This window comes from Falco naumanni, chromosome 2 (assembly GCF_017639655.2).
Source record: "Falco naumanni isolate bFalNau1 chromosome 2, bFalNau1.pat, whole genome shotgun sequence".
Taxonomy (NCBI): Eukaryota; Metazoa; Chordata; class Aves; order Falconiformes; family Falconidae; genus Falco; species Falco naumanni.
In genome coordinates this window covers 17390855-17409108 of record NC_054055.1, presented here as the reverse complement: position 1 = coordinate 17409108, position 18254 = coordinate 17390855, and the positions used below count along the sequence as shown (strand labels likewise).

Genomic DNA, 18254 nt, shown 5'->3' with positions numbered 1-18254 from the left:
CACTTCACCTGCACCCACAAAACATTCTTAGTGAGTTGTGGTTGCATAAGCAGGAACAGAGTTCTTGCACAACTGCAGTTGTGTATTGTATTTGCAGTGACTTGTACAGGTGTTTTGCACTACTATTATGTGGCAAGAAATTAGCACCTCAACTGTTGATCCACTGTTCTTGAAAAGATACTTCTCTGTGAAGGGGGAGTAAATGAAAACCGTCTTTCTTTTATGGTTAGCCTAGTCTCTTCCTTTTATCAAGAGAAACCAAGCAGATTGTAGTCATCAGTTCTTCCCTAAAATCTCATTAAGATTGTTTTGTTATTCAAAGCTTTATTTCTGACCTACAGTTCTTATTTCCTAGGTGACAAAACAGGAACAAGACCAGAGTAAGTATCAGATTTTCTTCGCGTTTATGTCTTACTTGGTTTATATATAGTTTTCTAATATGTTGGCTTTTCTACAGCTTTGATCTTGAAAAAGGCATAAATGTCAATAACCAAGTTTTGCAATGTGACCAATGGTGGTTCATCATTTTAAACATTGAATTTTCCCATCAAATGCAATACCTCTGCTTATCTGGCATCTGCTACAGACTGATTATGTGGTCTGAAAAAAGATTTCTGTGAATGTGTATGATGCTTACACCACAGGCGTAGTATCTGTGTCATTAATCTAAATCATTCCTAGTTGCAGCATACATGCAATGGGTGCAGAACAGTATAATCCATCACTTGAATGTTTTTGTGATATTTAGTAGTCATGCAAAAATGTCTGGTAGGATTAAAGCACTGACTGAACATGCATTGTCTCTTGTAGAGATAGCAAAGCACTAAAGGATGAAAATCTACCTCCAGTAATCTGTCAAGATGTAGAAAATCTACAGTAAGTAGTATTTTTTATTTATGATAGTAAATTTGCTAAAGTATTGTATGCTGTTGATGCTCTGTGACAAAAGCACCCTACTGCAGGCTGCATGCAGGATAACTGACTAGTCAAGGCCTTTCAGGAGGTTAACCTTTGGAACAGAGTGGATAGATAGTTCTAATAGCTGAAGCCTAGGCTGTTTATTTTTTTTGACCTCGCTTTTTCATGTGTTTACACAAGTGAGCGTGCCAACAAATATGCTCTTAAAATCTGATCCATCTCTCCCTGGGAGTATTGAGCCTGTTGCACGTGCATAGTAAGTATTGAACCTTATGTCCATATTGCATGTGCATTGTGGATCTCATATGGAATTGAGAGAACTGTAAAAGAGCCATCCCTCAGGCAGGAAGGAGGCAGGTTGTAGACTAGTAAAGGAGGCTGTATGTCACTGTATTTGTGGGTTCAAAGTAGTAATCACTTTTACTACATGCTATATATTATTATATATATAAAAAATACTCGATACATATCTTTGTCAGTGTTGAGCACAACGTGTTTAAGCACTTGCTATTGGAGTCTGGGAGGGTTGTTGAGTTTTTTCTACAGTATTAGCACACTAGGAGTTAATATGGTGCTTTACAGTAGTTTTACTGTTCAGCACTTGATTTTGGAAAAATCAATTTAATAGCTATTTTAATGATGTGACCAGAATATAAACAGTTGGGTACTTCAGGTTTGATATATTATGTTTCTTTTCTCGCTCCCCCCTTCTTTTTCCCTTCCTCAGGAAATTTGTGAAAGAACAAAAACAAGTTCAGGAAGAAATTAGTAGAATGTCCTCTAAAGCAATGCTTAAAGTACAAGAAGACATTAAAGCTTTGAAACAACTTCTGTCTGTAGTTGCCAGTGGATTACAGAGAAACACTCTTAATATTGACAAGCTGAAGGTGGAAACTGCGCAGGTATAATTGAATACAAATTTATTAGGGAGATTTTCTGTGTCGGTTATTTCATATAAGATAACTAGCCTTCTTTATCATCAGTCAAGTTAAAATGTGCCCAAACTAAAAGAGTTGTAAATAAAATGAAAATTTGAATCCCTTCTAATTTATTTGAAGTTACCAGGGGAGACTGAAATATGTGAAGTCAGTATTTTTAGATAAGTACAACAGCAATAAAATTACTTTTATTCAGGAAAGCGCTCCTACATAGCAAAGGCATTAGAAGGGAATGTGTGTCTACTTCAGTTTCAGTTATATATTCAGCTGCTAGTGAAGATGTATTTGTTACAACATCTTGGATTCTGGAGCAGCAGAAATGTGAGTATGTTTTCCTCTGAAGACTGAAAAAAAAGAAAAAAACCCAACCAAAACTCAAACGCTGCCCCATAACATTTCAGGGACCAAAGTATCTTAACTAGCACTAGTATTCATTTAGTGAACTTGAGTCAGAATTCTGTCTGCCTGTCTGCATCTTAACTGTGCAACCAGTTTGAGCTCAAGTTTTGATGGAAGTGCTTTTCAAGATCTGTACCACTTATTTCATCTGGCATGTCAAAGCTGCTTGCTATATAAATAAGTATATTTTGTTCTAAAGTAAAAATGTTGATGTGTTTTCTGTATCTTGTGATACCAAAAGGAAATACTCTGTAGTTGTGCCTTTCTGAGTTTTCTATGGAAACAAAAACTTGTTACTGATACTTCCATTATTTCTGTAAATGATGCAGTAGAGAATAATCACAACACCAGGCACTGAGAAATTCTTAGTGATAGAGTTGTTAGAAAGTATTGAACAGAAGCTTATGCTGTAATTGTCATGCATAAAAAGATCATTTCCATAGAAAGAGGCAGTTTTTTTAACTAGTTAATATTAAAAAAAAAAATGCAAAATAATCCTTTTTTTCTGTTCTTCTCTTTAAGGTGTTACTTCCTTGCACTTGACTGTTGCTTTTTTTCCCCCCTCTAGTCCTCAGTAATTGTGACAGGATTTCTGAAGTACAGTAGAAGTTAGACTTTATCTCTTGACAGTTCAGAAGAATATTTTTTTCAACTTCTGAGAGCTCAGTGTGCTTTCAGTATGTGCTGCTGTTTGTTCTTTTCCCAAACTTCTGTTGGTATTTACAGTTCTCCAACTTTCTGGCAGTCTATTCTTTGAAGAGTTTCTGGTCTGATTCTGTCACATTGTTAACTTAAATATACAAAGAAAATATTTTATATAAATGAACAGTAGAGTTATAGCTGGTCTTTTTGAATACTTCATACAGAATCTTATCTTTTATTATTTTTCCCTATTTATTTAGGAGCTGAAGAATGCAGAAATAGCGTTACGAACACAGAAAACTCCTCCTGGTCTCCAGCATGAAAATACAGCCCCAGCAGAGTGAGTTACTGTTATTTGTAAATAATAATAATTAATAATATAACTTGGAGCATAGAAGACTCTGGGGAGACGTTATTGCAGCCTTTCAATATTTAGAAGGGGCTTATAAGAAAAATGGGGAGAGACTTTTTGGTAGGGCTTGTAGTGATAGGACAAGGAGTGAAGGTTTTAAACTGAAAGAAGGTAGATTCAGACTAGAAGAAGGAAGAAATTTTTTACAGTGAGGGTGGTGAAACACTGGAACAGTTTGCCCAGAGGGGTGATAAGTGTCCCATCCCTGAAGTGCTAAAGATCAGGTTGGGATAGGGCTCTGAGGAACCTGATCTAGTTGAAGATGTCCCTGCTCATGGCAGGGCAGGTGGACTGGATGACCTTGAAATGTTACTTCGAGCCAAAACAGTTCTGTGATTCTATGAACTTATAATAGGAATATTTTTTTTTGCTTCTTTTAACGTTTGTACTGAATGGAATCATGGTTTTATTTCTGTACTTGTTTATCTATAGACAGGAGGAAAAACGGTCTTTACTCTCTTCCTATTAGTAGAGGGATGTCAAGAATGTCATAGAACACAACTGCTGCAATTCATTACATGAAAGTTGGCAGCTAATACAGATCGGATTTAAAAAGAAGTGGCAAACTAGTGAAGTTTAATCATGATTTCATTTTACTCATTTAGCTACTTCAGAATCTTGGTTGAGCAGTTTGAAGTACAGCTGCAGCAATACAGGCAACAAATAGAAGAACTGGAAAATCATCTTGCTACTCAAGCAAATAATTCACACATAACTCCACAAGGTAAATGTTTAAATTGTAGTATTTAGTACATTTAAAAAATTAAGAAATCTTACACCTATAAGGAAAAACTTAGTAATTAATCTCTTTCATTATTGTTGGCTTTTCTTATTCAATGTACAGAAATAAGCACTCAGATTCTGCAGTTTGTTCAATGTAAAGATTAAAGATTAAATTCATAAAGATTCTTGAGCTTTTTAAGATGGATCCAGTTCCTGAGGTGTAGTTTGTAAGCCTAGTTTGTTTTGATATCCACTATATCCATCTCTCTCCCTTCAGCATCTGTTAATAAGGCTGATGTCTGGCACCCCCTGTCTTGCACTGAGCTGTCTGACCAGACGAATATGGGCATCTGCTCTGCCAGTTCCAGATCAAACTGGGAATTTTTACTTAGTTTGGAGCCAGTTGGTGTTGCCTTCAGCTCTGACCAACCGCAAAAATTTAGTCTAGTTTGCTGTGACATCATTCAATCTTGGGAGAATCTCTGTGGTCAGAGAATACTGACCTCTGGACAGTAGTCTTCTATCTAGTTGGTTACCATTCCTATGATTGTAGACATTTTTATCTTTTGGGTCACTTTAGGTACAAGTTCTCCAATAAACAGTGGTTTCAAGTGCACGTCTTCTTGTGCCAAATGATACTTGAGCATTGTACCATTTCAGGATGGTACATAGACTCTGGACCTTATATGTCTAATCCAAGAGAACTGTCTAGACGTAGCTTCCAGAGTGGGATATTTGCTGAATCCTGAGGGTCCTCTGTCTTTCCATGTGATCTTCTTGTTCTTCCAGAGTACGAGAGGGATGCCTTCACGGATTTTCCTCAGGTTTTTCAGCAGTTTCTGCTATAATCTAAACATAATCTAAATCTTGGTGGGCAAGGCTTAATCTGTTGTGCCAGCGTGGTCAAGCTGTCAGCAAACAATCTAGTGATCTAGTCAACACTGTGCTGCATATGTAGCCTTTACCATACAGGAAATCATGACCCAGTATGTCTTAAATTTTGAGATGTCTAGTACTTGGTTTCGATAAGTTATCCCCAGACTCTCTGGAAACTTGTGGCCAGCCTTCCTAGATACCACTGCCTCCACAACCCTGCAGGCTGGCATGAGATTTATTCCCCAGCTTTTCTTTTTCAGAAAGAAATGCAAATTATAATGGAGAAATGCCCTTATGGAGAGGCAGACCTTTTCAGTTCAAGAATCGTTGCTAGATCTGCGCATCTTCAAGAACTTGATAGCTACTATTTGCATTTCAGTAGGTTGTATGCATCCTTCAGAGGAAATGCAGAAGCTGATCTTTCCACAGTGAAAGACCACTTCAACCCTTTTCTGTCCTCCATTTTCTTACATTGTCTCAGTGCTTCTTCCACAAAAGCATTTTTTGTCAGCAAATGCCTGATTTTGGCGAAACTTTTGAGATTTCCACTTTAATCCAAAAGTTTTGCGTTAGTTGGGTCAGTGCACTGAAAACACTTTCATATGTGTGTGGGAAATAGGATATCCTAAATCTAAGACTTTATGTAGGCAAGAAGCTCCCCATTGCGTTTCTCTGATATGCCTGTGGGTAGAGCTAGAATAATTGTTCCTGTGATACTTGTTAATCGCGTCTTTAAAATGTAAGTTTCCATTCTACTGCTTTGTCTTTGGCAAAATCAACTGAACGTTTAACTGTACTTTAATTCAGACTGGAAAATATATACAAACACAAGAAAATCTGATTTAACTATGTTTATGTAAAAACCAATGAGGTAAAATGTTCCTGTGTTATTAAATAGTTAGGCTAATATATTTTAGCTTTGTTAAATGATAGAATTATAGGAAACAAATTCCATATATATAAAATTAATCTGATAAAAGAGTACTTTTCAAAATACAGTTTGAAGCCCTTTCAAAAAGTAGTACTTGGGTAACTTGTGGCACCCAATTGCTCTCAAATTGTGTATCTCTTGCAGACGTCAACTTGTTCACATGCGATTGCCTTTGTGCTTTGTGCTGTATGTATTTTGGGGGGGCTTCTTGCTGTGGTATAAACATTAAATCTTTTCTCCTGGTAGTGAGATTGTCACTTACCAATGCTTTATATGCCTTTTACAGATTTGTCTATGGCTATGCAGAAAATCTATCAAACATTTGTAGCTTTAGCTGCACAACTTCAATCAATACATGAAAACGTAAAGGTATGTTGGTTTGATGTGTTCCTGTGTATTTAGTGGAAGAACTACAAAGTCACTTTTTGAAAACATAATATATTTTCAGTTAATCTCTTTGGTGTTTTTTTTTCTTTTTTTAACTTCTGTTAATTTAACTGCTTTTAAAAATTTTCAAACTGTTCTAGATAAGTGCTTTGGTTATTAAAAAAAAAAAAAGTAATTTTTGTTTAGCTGAAGTCTAAAATTTGAATTATTCACTTACAGTGATGATAGCAACTGACCACAATCATTTAGGTAACAAAATGTTACCTATATTTTCTTTGTAATCGTTGATCAATTTTTGAAATGTTTGTCTTTGAGCTCATACTTCTATGTTTTGCTTTTGCCCAATGATCTCTTGACCTCAAACAATTATGACCTAAATCCACTCTTACTAAGAAAGGTAACAGAAAAAGTAGGTGTTCATATGTAAGATTTTTCAACATATCAAAGAATTTTGGTGAAAATTGTGGTTTGGTTTGTTTAACTTTTTTCAGCCTGGTTTTCATGGAAAGTCATATGTATGGGGGGCGGGGGGAAAGACTACTGTGAAAAAATACTAATGTATCAAAGGTCCTAGTTAGGCTTGTTTTTTCCATCATGGACTCTGCTTGAATTTCCCGTTTACAGTTTGGGATATATTGACAAATGTCAACGTTCTACAATCCATAATTTTTCTTAAGATCGTGAGAACACTTTTTGGTCACACAAAATCCCCTGAACTTGGAGAAGTGTTTGGGCTTGTTTCTGTGAAGTGACTTCCTTAATAGGAATAGTTCTGGTAAATTTTTGGCTTGTTTCCTTCTCAGAGTTTTTCTGTACAATGTTGATAGTTCTCTAAACATCTGAAGCTTTTTATTTTTCCTCAAAGAAGTTCAGGAATACTGAGGATCTTGCAATGCAAGGAATCTAGTTCATACATTGCTTCTGTCAGCATGGATATTCACTGGTTTTATAACTACCTGCCATCAGATATTTGTTCTGCTCTTACTGAACTCAGTTTTGGTACCAGATACAAAATATATCAGCATTTCCATAATTTTGGCAGAATTACACAAAAAGGATCCCAGGTGTATGCTGGGCTCTTCACTTCTGAGATCTGAGTGTACCCTGAACTCATGCGGTGGTCTTTGATGATACATTTTTGTTGCTCTTCAATATGAAGAGCTGGATTAATATGCAAGTATAAGTAATGGTATCTTCAGTACCTTGTCAGCACGACTGAATAGGAGTGACTTCAGCTTAAGAAGTATTCTATTGCTTGAAACTAAGGGGTTTGAGGATTTTTTCTTTCTTTTGGGGAAGGTTTTTTGAGATTTATTCTAGTGGGTGGACATGAAGGCTGATATTTTAGAAGACACATTTATAACTAAAGCTTCAGAAATCAGAAAAATTAATATACTGCATAAGTGGATCTATAATTCTGAGCATCTATTTTAGTTTATCAGCTAGGAAATCCTAAGAGAGCAGAGCAGTTTTGAAACTCCTGTTGCTGCCTTATTTGATGCTTGTGATATGGTTTGTGAAGGCAGAGCTGTAACCACAATTGATTCCTTTGTCTGAAATAGGCTTTCTGATTTGCCCGTATACTTTCATTCAAGGGTCTGGAGTTGTAGAAAAATATGGCCTGAAACATCTTTGTATGGGGCTAGTTGTTAAATATATTTATATAATTTATGAACATACAGATACATTCTGTATCCAAGATCAGTGAAGAGTAAAATGTGCATGGGCACAACTTGGGTAGAGAATGTCATTAAATCGTTCTGCATAGATGAGCCTTAAAAACTGCTTTACATTGTCTCATGGCATTTCTCAGCTCCTATGGCAATCAGTATGACATTGTACTAAATCATATCAGAGTTCGGCAAATGTCTTTCTTTCCAAAGACAGCACACCTGATGTGATAATGAAGTCAATCTTTGTGTTTCCTGGTGTTGCTGATAGACAAAAATCACAGTTGTTCAAATTCTGAGTCTGAATTTTTGGACCATAAGCTCCTCTTCTTGGAAACAAGCATATCCTTAGCCAGGAACACAGGATGTGGTATGGCTTCCATAAAATTCAGCTGAACCTACTGTTCTTTGGCTTTAATAAATCTATTACTTTTAAAGATTCTCTGTTAGAAGATGGAAATCATTCTATCGGTTCTTTAATTGAAGCCATTTATTCTTTTTGTTACCTAAGATACCCATAGTTCCCTCATCTGTGACGGGTAGAAATGGCTCACAATGAACAGGCCAAGCTAAATGTTGCCACGGAAGGCGGGGGGTTGGGGGTGGAAGGGGCATAGGCAAGGGGGAGGGGGAACATGACAACATATTCAGGCTACTTGTTAGACTAAAGCATAGTGATCTATTGCATTTGCACAGTGTTATGCTGTTGATGAAATGCATCAGAAACTAGTGAATTCTGAAATTCTGGTAGCTGCTTTAGCTTTGTACTAAGAAGGAAACACAAGAGTGAAAGGAAGGAAAAATAGGTGAAGGGGGTAAGGGAGCAAAAGCAGGTTCCATGCAGAAACGGTAGCACTGAAGAAGAGTGTTATTTTATGGTATAAACTAGCAAAGTGACTGTATTTTGCCTCTTAGGTCACCTAGTGCAGTGATACAAATTGAATTGTGCTGATTTGCACCAACTGTGAAAGATTTTTATACCATTCATTATGTCAGTCAGGCTTGACTGCTTTGCAGGATTTAAATGAAGAACCTTTTCTGGCTGTAAGTGATGCAAAACATTTCTCTCCAGCTTGCAGCTTGATTAGATCCTTCCAGATTGTGGGGGCTTTTTTTTTTTTTTTTTTTTCTAAAAAAAGGAAATGTTATTTATAATTCAGTGTTTTTCCTTATTAAGTTAAGGTTTTATGTCAAATACACTGAACTAAAATGGCTTCCCCCCCACCCCCTTCAGATGCTCAAAGACCAATACCTTGGCTACAGGAAAACCTTTCTGGGAGATGCCATGGATGTGTTTGAGGCAAGACGAGCAGAAGCTAAGAAGTGGCAGAGCGCGCCACGTGTTACCACTGGACCGACCCCTTTCAGCAACATACCAAATGCAGCAGCCGTTGCGATGGCTGCAACACTTACTCAGCAGCAACAGCCTGCTACAGGTCTGAGTGCATTCAAGTTATAGATTATTAGTGTTACGACAATAATAAATTTGTGTAAAGCTTTCTATGAGGTCTTCCTTTGTGTTAGACTAAAAATCTAAACGTTGTGACGAGCAAAGTTACTGATACATAGCCAATAGAAAAATGCAGGGTAGACTTAGCAATAATTATACAACAGATACTTAATCTTGTGAATTTACTTGTATTAGTGATATTTACTGTATTGTTCTAACTTACCCCTTGGAATGTGAGTCTTCGCTCTTAAGTAACATCTCTGAATACATGTAGTATAGCCTCTTTCCAGAATTGTATGGTTATAGTAAATTATTTCACATCAGTGAGGAGAGATTATCTAAATACATATTACCTTTTTCTTATGTAAAACTAATGCATTTTTATATAGCACTTTGGACCTGTAAAATGAAAAATGCTGTAGAACAGGAAGGATAGTGGAGCAGAATTCTGTAGACTATGAAGACTGATGCCTGGCTTACTATTTTCTAGCCAACTCCTTTGTCAGGGTGATGATGGAGCATTTTTTGCTGGCTATTCTGCTGTTGCAAATAACTATTAGAGCAAGTACAGCATATCAGTGGTTCTGTGTGCATATGTGTGTAAGAGGAAGACCAAAACAGAGGAAATGCTTGACCCACTGCTAATGAAGAATGGATATACATATGGCAAAGGAAATAACTTTAAGGCACCTTAGTTGATGTTGTTACACTAACCAACACTTCTCAGAGAAGGATTTGTGAATGTAGAGAATTGAATTGATATTTAATCATTTAACAGAAATAAGTAAAGTTAAATGGAATTTTTCTTGAATATAGATATGTCTGTCAGCAAATTATGAAAAGGATAGGTAACTTTATTCTACCATTTATTTTCTAAAATGTTACCGCAGGTTTACTGAAAGTCATATTAGCACTTTTTCCTTCTCTTTTAACAGCAGTCATATTTTGAATGGTTTTGATTAGAGATCTATGCACCAACCACCCTGTTTGACAAATGATTAGATTGCCTTTGCCTTCTCCATAAAAGGAAAATACAATGTGCTTCCAGCCCTGGCCCTTCCAAACAACAAGGGGATGGGTTTAAAAGGCAAATATGCCAAAATAATTTTGAACACAAGAAAAAATGAAGTCTTCATGAAACATTTCTCTTCTGAATTTCCATAGTAGACCACAGTCTTCCTGTCGCTGCAGTGTTAATCCATGGAAGTTCTGTGGAAGTGACATCTGCAGAAGAGTCTGGTTTTAAACAGAAAACATGACATAATGTAATGTCACACTTCAAGGTTTTTAGTACAGATAGAAGTGTGGCTTCTGCAGCCTAATGTTGCCAGAGTAGTTCCCTTTCCCTTCATCTTTCTCCTTGTCTGAAGTTTTTTGGTTTTTTAAAGTAATCTCCACAATCGTTACAGGATTAGTTGTGTATGAAAGTCATGTACTTGGGATGTCACATTTAACGTTATACCTGCATTTTCATGAATTGGGGTGACGGATTTGAACTTCCTAGTCCAAATTCAAGAGAACTGCTAATAACTTAGATGCCACTTGGTGTGATTTTGTGAGTATTCTCTTAGGAGTAAGAGTGAAGAGGAGGGGCAGGGTGGAGGACAGAACTGACCTGTACCAGCACGCCTTACATAGGGTGACTTTATACCTTGAGGTGTTTGTGACATTTTGTAGTGAAAGGAGCAAACGGGAGTGTGTGTAGGTTGGTTTTGGGTGGGTTGGTTGGTTGTGTTGGTGGAGTAATTCAAAAGCCAAAAACGTGCCAACTACAAACGTGGTGCAGATAGAACAAAGCCATTAACTTTACATCAAACATGCTAACAGAAGTAGACAACAATTTATTTACTACTTACTCGGTTTGAATACTACTCCCCTCCATGCAACTCATGGGAGGACCTGGAAAAATAGAGGTAGATTAATGTGGTGAGTGGCACTTCAAGAGTACTTAAAAAATGGGGTTAGATGGAACTTGAAGTCATCTTTTCTGTCCCTGTAGCTCAAAAGCAGGATTTGTCAGACCTGAACTATTTCAGAGATGTTTTAAAGTCTTAAAAGCATACTAAAAAGGAAAATATCACACCTTTCCTAAATTACTGACTTCAGTGTTTGACTTTTTCCCAACATTTTATCCAGAACCTTCTGAGCTTCAGATAAGGTTGCCACTTTCTGTATTACTCTTAGTAGAAAAGGAGAAGAATGTATCCTTTCAGTTTTATAAGAATCTTTAAACATTTAAAGACTGCCTCTTTGTTTCCTTTTCCTTGTTTGAATTTTCTGATGGCCATTTGCTGCAATAAAACGGCAAATGTTCGGATGTTTTGCCTTTGTTAATTTATCAAATTCATAATATCTGCTAGATGTTAAAATCACGCTTATTTCTTTGCAAGATCTAAGTCCTGAAGAGTGAGGTAGATGAGGAATGGTAGAAGGTTATGAGAGAAGACTATGAAATGAGGTTTCTGTAAAGGGCAGGGAGTGTCTTTGTACTACCTGACCTGTTGTTGCTGTTCTTGAAGATAAAAATAAAACAAGAAAATTAACCTGGGCTTTAAAGTTTTGACTAAAATCTAATATATGGTACTGTTGTTATTGAGGGGTCAGGATGGTTAGTCTCTCTTTAAAAAAAAATATTTGATGTTTACATAGTTAAGTATTTCATAAGATGATTTTAGTGTTAGTTACCATTCTCTCTCTGAAAAAGAGAAATAATAATTTATTTTAAATTTGTGTTCAGAAGTCAAAAGTTTAGTAGCTACATCTAAGCTGTGGGATCAGGGAATGTTTCCCCAGTTCCTGGGTGTAGATATGCACCCTATTTATGTTCTCTCTGTATGCCAAGATACGACTGGCTTCTCTTGAAAGAAATAAAGCCAGTGGATCCTGGCCATATGGAAGAAAGGGAGCAAAGATGTACTCCACTGTTCTCCTGGGGTGGATAATCAGGATACCAGGATTGTGGCGTGCATACTGAAGCACGATTTTTGTGCAGTTTTTTGAGGCTAGAGATATTAAAAGTATGCTTAAGTCTTGTCTGCACACAACCTTTCCTCCCTAGTTTAGCACTTTTGCTCTGAGCACAGCTTTATTGGTAGCGGTGAGGCTGGTCGTGCTTTTGTGTGGTAGCAGCTAGGGTTTTAACCACTGCCTCACCTGCACCTTCCCCAAACAATCTTGAACAGCGTGGAAGTTAAAATGATGGTGGCTAGTCTACCTATTACTATCGTTGGGACTAAAGTAAAAGATTTTAAAGGAAATTAAAGCCTAGTGAACTAAGACCTGTGAATGCATTAGGCTGAAACTGATGATTTTCTGGTAAGACTAAGTTGTTTTAAATGCTTTTCTTCAGACTCACATGTCCTTTTCTATAAGTAAAGTAGTCCCCCAACAACTTAGTTACTCTCTCCTTAACTGGTGATGTGCAGAGTTAGTCAAAGCATTATCAAGCTGTTAGCACACTTTCTTATGTTTTGACTTGACTTGGCATGAAATTGAAGTGCTAATGGGAAAGGATACTGAAAATGGCATTTAAAATTTGTATAGTGTGATTTGATACAAACCTTGGTTAAAATTAGTCAGTGTACTAGTCTGTCAAAATCAGATATAAGTTGTGACACTAAATTTGTTCACTGTTAGGACCAGCTGCGATTTTTAAAAATTGCAGAAAGTCATTTTAGGAAATCTGGCAGACCTGTCTGGACTCTGTTGTGGGTCCTACTCATAAGACTGAAATGCTCTACAGGGCAAATGTATATCAAGTTTTAAAACATTAAAATAGTTGTTATAAAGAATTTGTTTCGTAACTATAATAGCCAGAAGTGCCAATTCTTTTGCTAGTACTTTTGGCATCAAAGAATCTTTATTACTAGGCTTTTGCTATTGAAAATTATGTTTACTTACAAGAATGGTAAGTAGTGATGATGCCTTCAGAACATTATGGTACCAAATCAACAAATACCATATGCTGTTGCTCAATGAAAAGCTTGCTAGCCTAAGGCATGAGAGCCTGTTTTATATGATCTGAGGTGTTTTAGAATAATGTTTTTTACTGGCTCTAAAAAGCATGTTGCATTTAGTAAAAAGCTTGGCCTGGAGGACTGTAGTGTTTTAAGGTCTTCCGCTAACAGTGCCTCCCACTGAGATAGAAACCCGTGCATTTAAGAGGGAACTGGATATGTGTTTTGGGGTTCTTTTAGTTTATTAGATGACTAATTGACTTGTGTAGGGTTTTTTGTTTTTACTGATAATTTTTTTTAAAGAGCTGCTAGGTACATGTATCAGTATTTAAACTGGATGTAAACAAGATTAGTTAATGTGAAAACTTGTAATTACAACATCTGATATACTTTTTTTTTTTAGTTGAAAACCAGCTTGGGTTTCCTAGCTATTCCCTGCTAAGCAGAGACTAAAAGCTAACAACTTTAGTTGCCCTTAAAATTTAGTTTAACACTACTTTGAGTATACAGATGTCATTCAGCTTGGATCACATAAGAATTGTGTTCCTAGCAAAAATGTTACTTTTCAATATACAGTGCCTTTCACTTGATTCAAATGATTGTCCATTTAAATCTTCAAATACTGAACTGATTTTAAAAGCTTGAAATATCTACATTTTAAAACTGTAGGTAAAAATTAGTAGGAGGAAACTTTGTAGTATGAAGTAAGAAATTTTGAATGAAAATAAGCCTAAATGTGATAATGGTTTAGGAGAAAGACTGAAATCATCAGAGCTTTATAGTAATATTTGAATAAATCATCACTTTCATAGATATAGTACATTAAGTATGTTAAAAAATGGGAGAAAGCTATCTTAAGGAAAGGTGTGAATGTCTGTGGATTAAGAGTCTGGCACTGTATTTTATCTTCAATGGTAAAACTTCTTAACTAGTGCACTGAAAACTGTTTGAAAAAGACAGGAATATAAGATTGTACTGTGAAAACTGTCAAAATATATTAATTATTTATCAGAATTAATTATTTTAAAATGTGTTAGTAATGGGCTAGCAAGTTGATTCTTTATTCCCCAAGGTTAAGAGATTGAAAAAAAAAAAGGAACTGAGGCTGTAAATTTCAACTTGGCAGACTGAAGATGTTTTTTGACAGTCCTGCATCTTAGTGTGAATATGTAGGGAAAAGTACTGTCAGGTTTTTTTAATTATGGGACAAACTCTGACTCTGAAACTTTGAATGTATCTAATTCATTAAGGTACACAGAACTGTGCCTTTTGTAAATGTTTATTTAAAAAGATGGTTTGACTAGTTTACCTTATTGAATGGTGTTATGTAGCAGAGCTTAACAGAACTCAGTTATCACTTGTGTGGAAAAGAATTGAATTGTCATGTTACTGTGTAATTGACTTGCTTAAAAATGACCAATAAATTTAATAAAATAAAGTCATTGTCTTGTTTTTTATCTTAGTGTTCTGTTTAAATTTGGATGGAATACTTGAGTAGCTTTGAAGATTCCTATTTATTAAATTAACTTTTGGTAATATAGTTTTGGTTACATTAATGTCAGTTTTTATGTTTTTAATTTGAAGGTTTTCCCTTATTCAGATTCCATTAATACAGGTGGCAAAATGTTGTTACCTATGAGTTCTCTTGAGGTTTTGATTAATGTTTTAAAGTTTAAGGTGAGACTGGTTAACTTTTAAAAATACTAAATGATGTTATTAGCTTTTACTAGTTTCACCTCATTACAGTCAGTGTTTTCTTAGATTTTTACCAGGTGGACATAGAAGCAGACAGTTGAGAAATTATGATGAGGTAAAGTTTGGGATTTTAATGGGATTTGTTGAAAGCAATGATGTTCACATTATCAAATACTTGAATAGATAAATAAAGGACCTCTTTACTATGAAAGAGTAAGGCAAGTTTGTTCTCATTTTTTTTATACCAGGGCCACAGCCATCTCTGGGAGTTAGTTTTGGAACGCCATTCGGCTCAGGTATTGGCACTGGCTTGCAATCAAGTGGCTTAGGTTCTTCAAGCCTTGGAGGTACACTTTAACTTTTCTAATCTTTCATTGAATTATTATACCACACATCTGAATCTCTTGCACTAAGAGAATGATCTGTTTCAGGGAAGACCTTATAACTGGACAGTCTGCACTTTCCAGACTTCTTGTGAAGGGGTTGCTAAGGCTAATAAGCCATTATAGTGAAAACCCACGGTGAAGTAATCACATAGAAGTTCTGTTCTGAAAGCTAGGGAAGTAGATAAAGTTCATCTATTACAACTACAACTTGATGTAATTTTACATATATGAAAGTTAGGCACCTGAGACACTGGGTCACGCTGTAGTTAATCCATAGTAGTTTTTCCCCTGTATGTACAACTGTTAACTACAGGGACCCATTTCTGCTTGGATTAAGATAAGAATAAATGCAAAAAAAATTACTACAGTTCTGGGATCCTGCCTGCTGAAACATGTTTGCTTTAGCTGTCACTCTGTCCCCTAGTGCTGAGGTGGAAAAAAATCCATCCTCAAGCTGAAAAGCAACATTTGAAACTGAGGGAAAAATACTTCTCAAAATGTTAGTATACTGGTGGGGAATATATTCCAAGAGGACACATGGGTGTGGAAGAGTAGGTGGTAATAAAAAAATTACAAAATTAATGTAGACATTTTCATTAAAATATAACAAATTTTCAGTACTAGAACTACAACTAGAAACTTAAATGATTAGTAGACTGTAAATTTCCTATCTGTATAGGTCAGGGGTTCTTACAGTGCAAGTCAAAAGACATTAGTGTCCTCTGAAGCTTTTGTATGAGATCTGCAAAGAAAATTGTTACATCTGCTGAGCACAAACATACTTTGTTGTGTTTTTTCTTGTTGCATCCTCTTCTCTCTGCAGTACACATTTCTACATTTTGCCTCTTTGTGAGCTGAACACATGAATCAGTGTTGTAATGTAATTAAAATAATTAAATATCACTCAGTATTACAAAGATGTTGTAACTTGGACTTTACACCTTGAAATTATCTTTAAATCTACCAATAACTTTCTGATCAGATTTTAAGTTTTTTCAGATAAAAGAAACCTAAACAGTGACAATAACTGAGAACAGTGAGCAAAAAGAAAAGTAATTGTAATCTTTTGACAAATCAAGAAGACTATCTGATAGAAGCAAATGTAGAAGAATAAGGGAATACATGCAAAATATCCTGCAGGTGTGCCCTTGGAAACAAATTGGCAGAATGAATACTTAAGATTTTTTTCTTATCTTAAGGGTTGGGGTTTTTTTAACAGAACAATTTTTAGTGTATACTTTTGAAACATCATTTTAATTGGGGAAGTATGCTCTTTTTCCATGATAAATATTCTGTGAATTTTGTCAGTGATAAAACATAGAGGCTTTTGCATTTAAAGCATATATGATATGTAGCGCATAGATCCTGTGCTTCACTAAATATTTGCAGACAGCTTGCCTGACCATTGGCAATTAATTTCAAACTAGATAGGACAAAAGAGTGTATCATTTAAATAAACTTATCTTACTTCCAAATGATATTTGTCATATACCGTTAAAACTTACTTTGATTTAAAAATTGCAGAAGACTAGGGAACACTGCTTCAGATAGTGTGTTCAATGCTTACTGGTTTTAAAATCTAAAAATTATTTCTCTGAAGGAATGGTAAAGGCTCAATTTGCAGTAAAATACAAGTATTTTCCCTGACACAAGAAACTTAAGATGGGGGTGTAATTTCCTCAAATAACAAGTACTGTTCTCTTTTTGAAATCCTCTTGAGACGGCCACAATGAGAGAATCTATTTCCCTTACTGTTACTTTTGTCTGGCCTCTGTCTCAAACTGCAAATATCAACATACTTTTCCTTTGAAGTGATCTCATATTAATAACACAATTTGAAATCTTGAGATATTTATATTATGAAATTATAAATGTTAATTACAAAAATAACGAGTTTTATTACAGCTGTATGTTTATGGCTGCCTGTTATATGATGGTTTTCCCCTTTATTGTCATTTCCTAGATAGAGCTAATCTTCCAGAAACCTGGGGACAGGGTGTGGGTGATTCTAAAATAAGCCAAATAAAAACTAAAAATGTTTACTCTGTTGCCAGTATAGAGAATTTTCCTTTTTCGGTTGTGGATGAAGCTTGTGACTTTTTGCAATAGAAGTCATATGACTTGTGTCTGAATTTTCTTAGAGTTGGCCTCTTTGGTTACCATTTTCTTGCCAATTTAACAGCAATTCAATAGCAATTTTATAAACTGATAGTTTACTTCACCTGTTCTTGGAGCTTTTCCTTTGCTCAGGTTTGGGGGAAATAGTTTTCTCCAATACTTTCCCGTTTTGCAGTGTTTCATTAATGCAATGCTGTTGAGAATAAAACACTCTTGAGGCAATAATCTTAGGAGTATTTGTTTATCAAATAATACTTAAAATTATGTTTGTTGTTGGAATACTTGCCCAAAACCTACGTGTCTTTAATTGCTGTGTCTGTAATTTTTTTGTTGTATGTCTTACTATTATTCTACTAGGATTTGGAAGTAGCTCTGCCTTTGGAAGTAGTGCCACAGCATCATTGTTTGCGTTTGGAACTACAAGTAAACCATCAGGAAGTCTAAGTGCAGGTTGGTTTGTTTCTCTTGAATTCAAGTTTATTTTAAAGCGAAAATGTTATAATCAAACTACCGCACTCAGTCTAAGAAAGCTACTGAAACTTAAAATTGCATGTGTATATAACCATTAAAGTAACTATTTGCTTGCTAAATACACATTTTTTGAGAAGTTTTTAGGTTCTGGTAAAGGTCTCCTAGCTAGACAGTATTGAGTGAGCAATGATGTCTTCTGTTTGATGGTGTCTAATCAGGAGTGGAAGCAGATCAGATGCAGTCTGAGGTGCCGAAATGCAGTTACTACTTGAATGCATAGGC

At 35.7% G+C, this 18254-nt stretch overlaps 1 protein-coding gene across 2 annotated transcripts in view; it reads left to right on the top strand.

The window, feature by feature from the left end:
- NUP58 (nucleoporin 58) overlaps positions 1-18254 on the top strand; it is a 35647-nt gene that overhangs the window by 11901 nt on the left and 5492 nt on the right. For both annotated transcript variants that reach the window (XM_040583443.1, XM_040583442.1), the window contains exons 7-15: positions 356-380; positions 811-876; positions 1646-1820; positions 3158-3237; positions 3915-4033; positions 6126-6208; positions 9131-9332; positions 15246-15344; positions 17859-17951. In XM_040583443.1, the coding sequence (XP_040439377.1) occupies positions 356-380; positions 811-876; positions 1646-1820; positions 3158-3237; positions 3915-4033; positions 6126-6208; positions 9131-9332; positions 15246-15344; positions 17859-17951 (942 nt within the window). The remainder of the gene's footprint in view (positions 1-355; positions 381-810; positions 877-1645; positions 1821-3157; positions 3238-3914; positions 4034-6125; positions 6209-9130; positions 9333-15245; positions 15345-17858; positions 17952-18254) is intronic.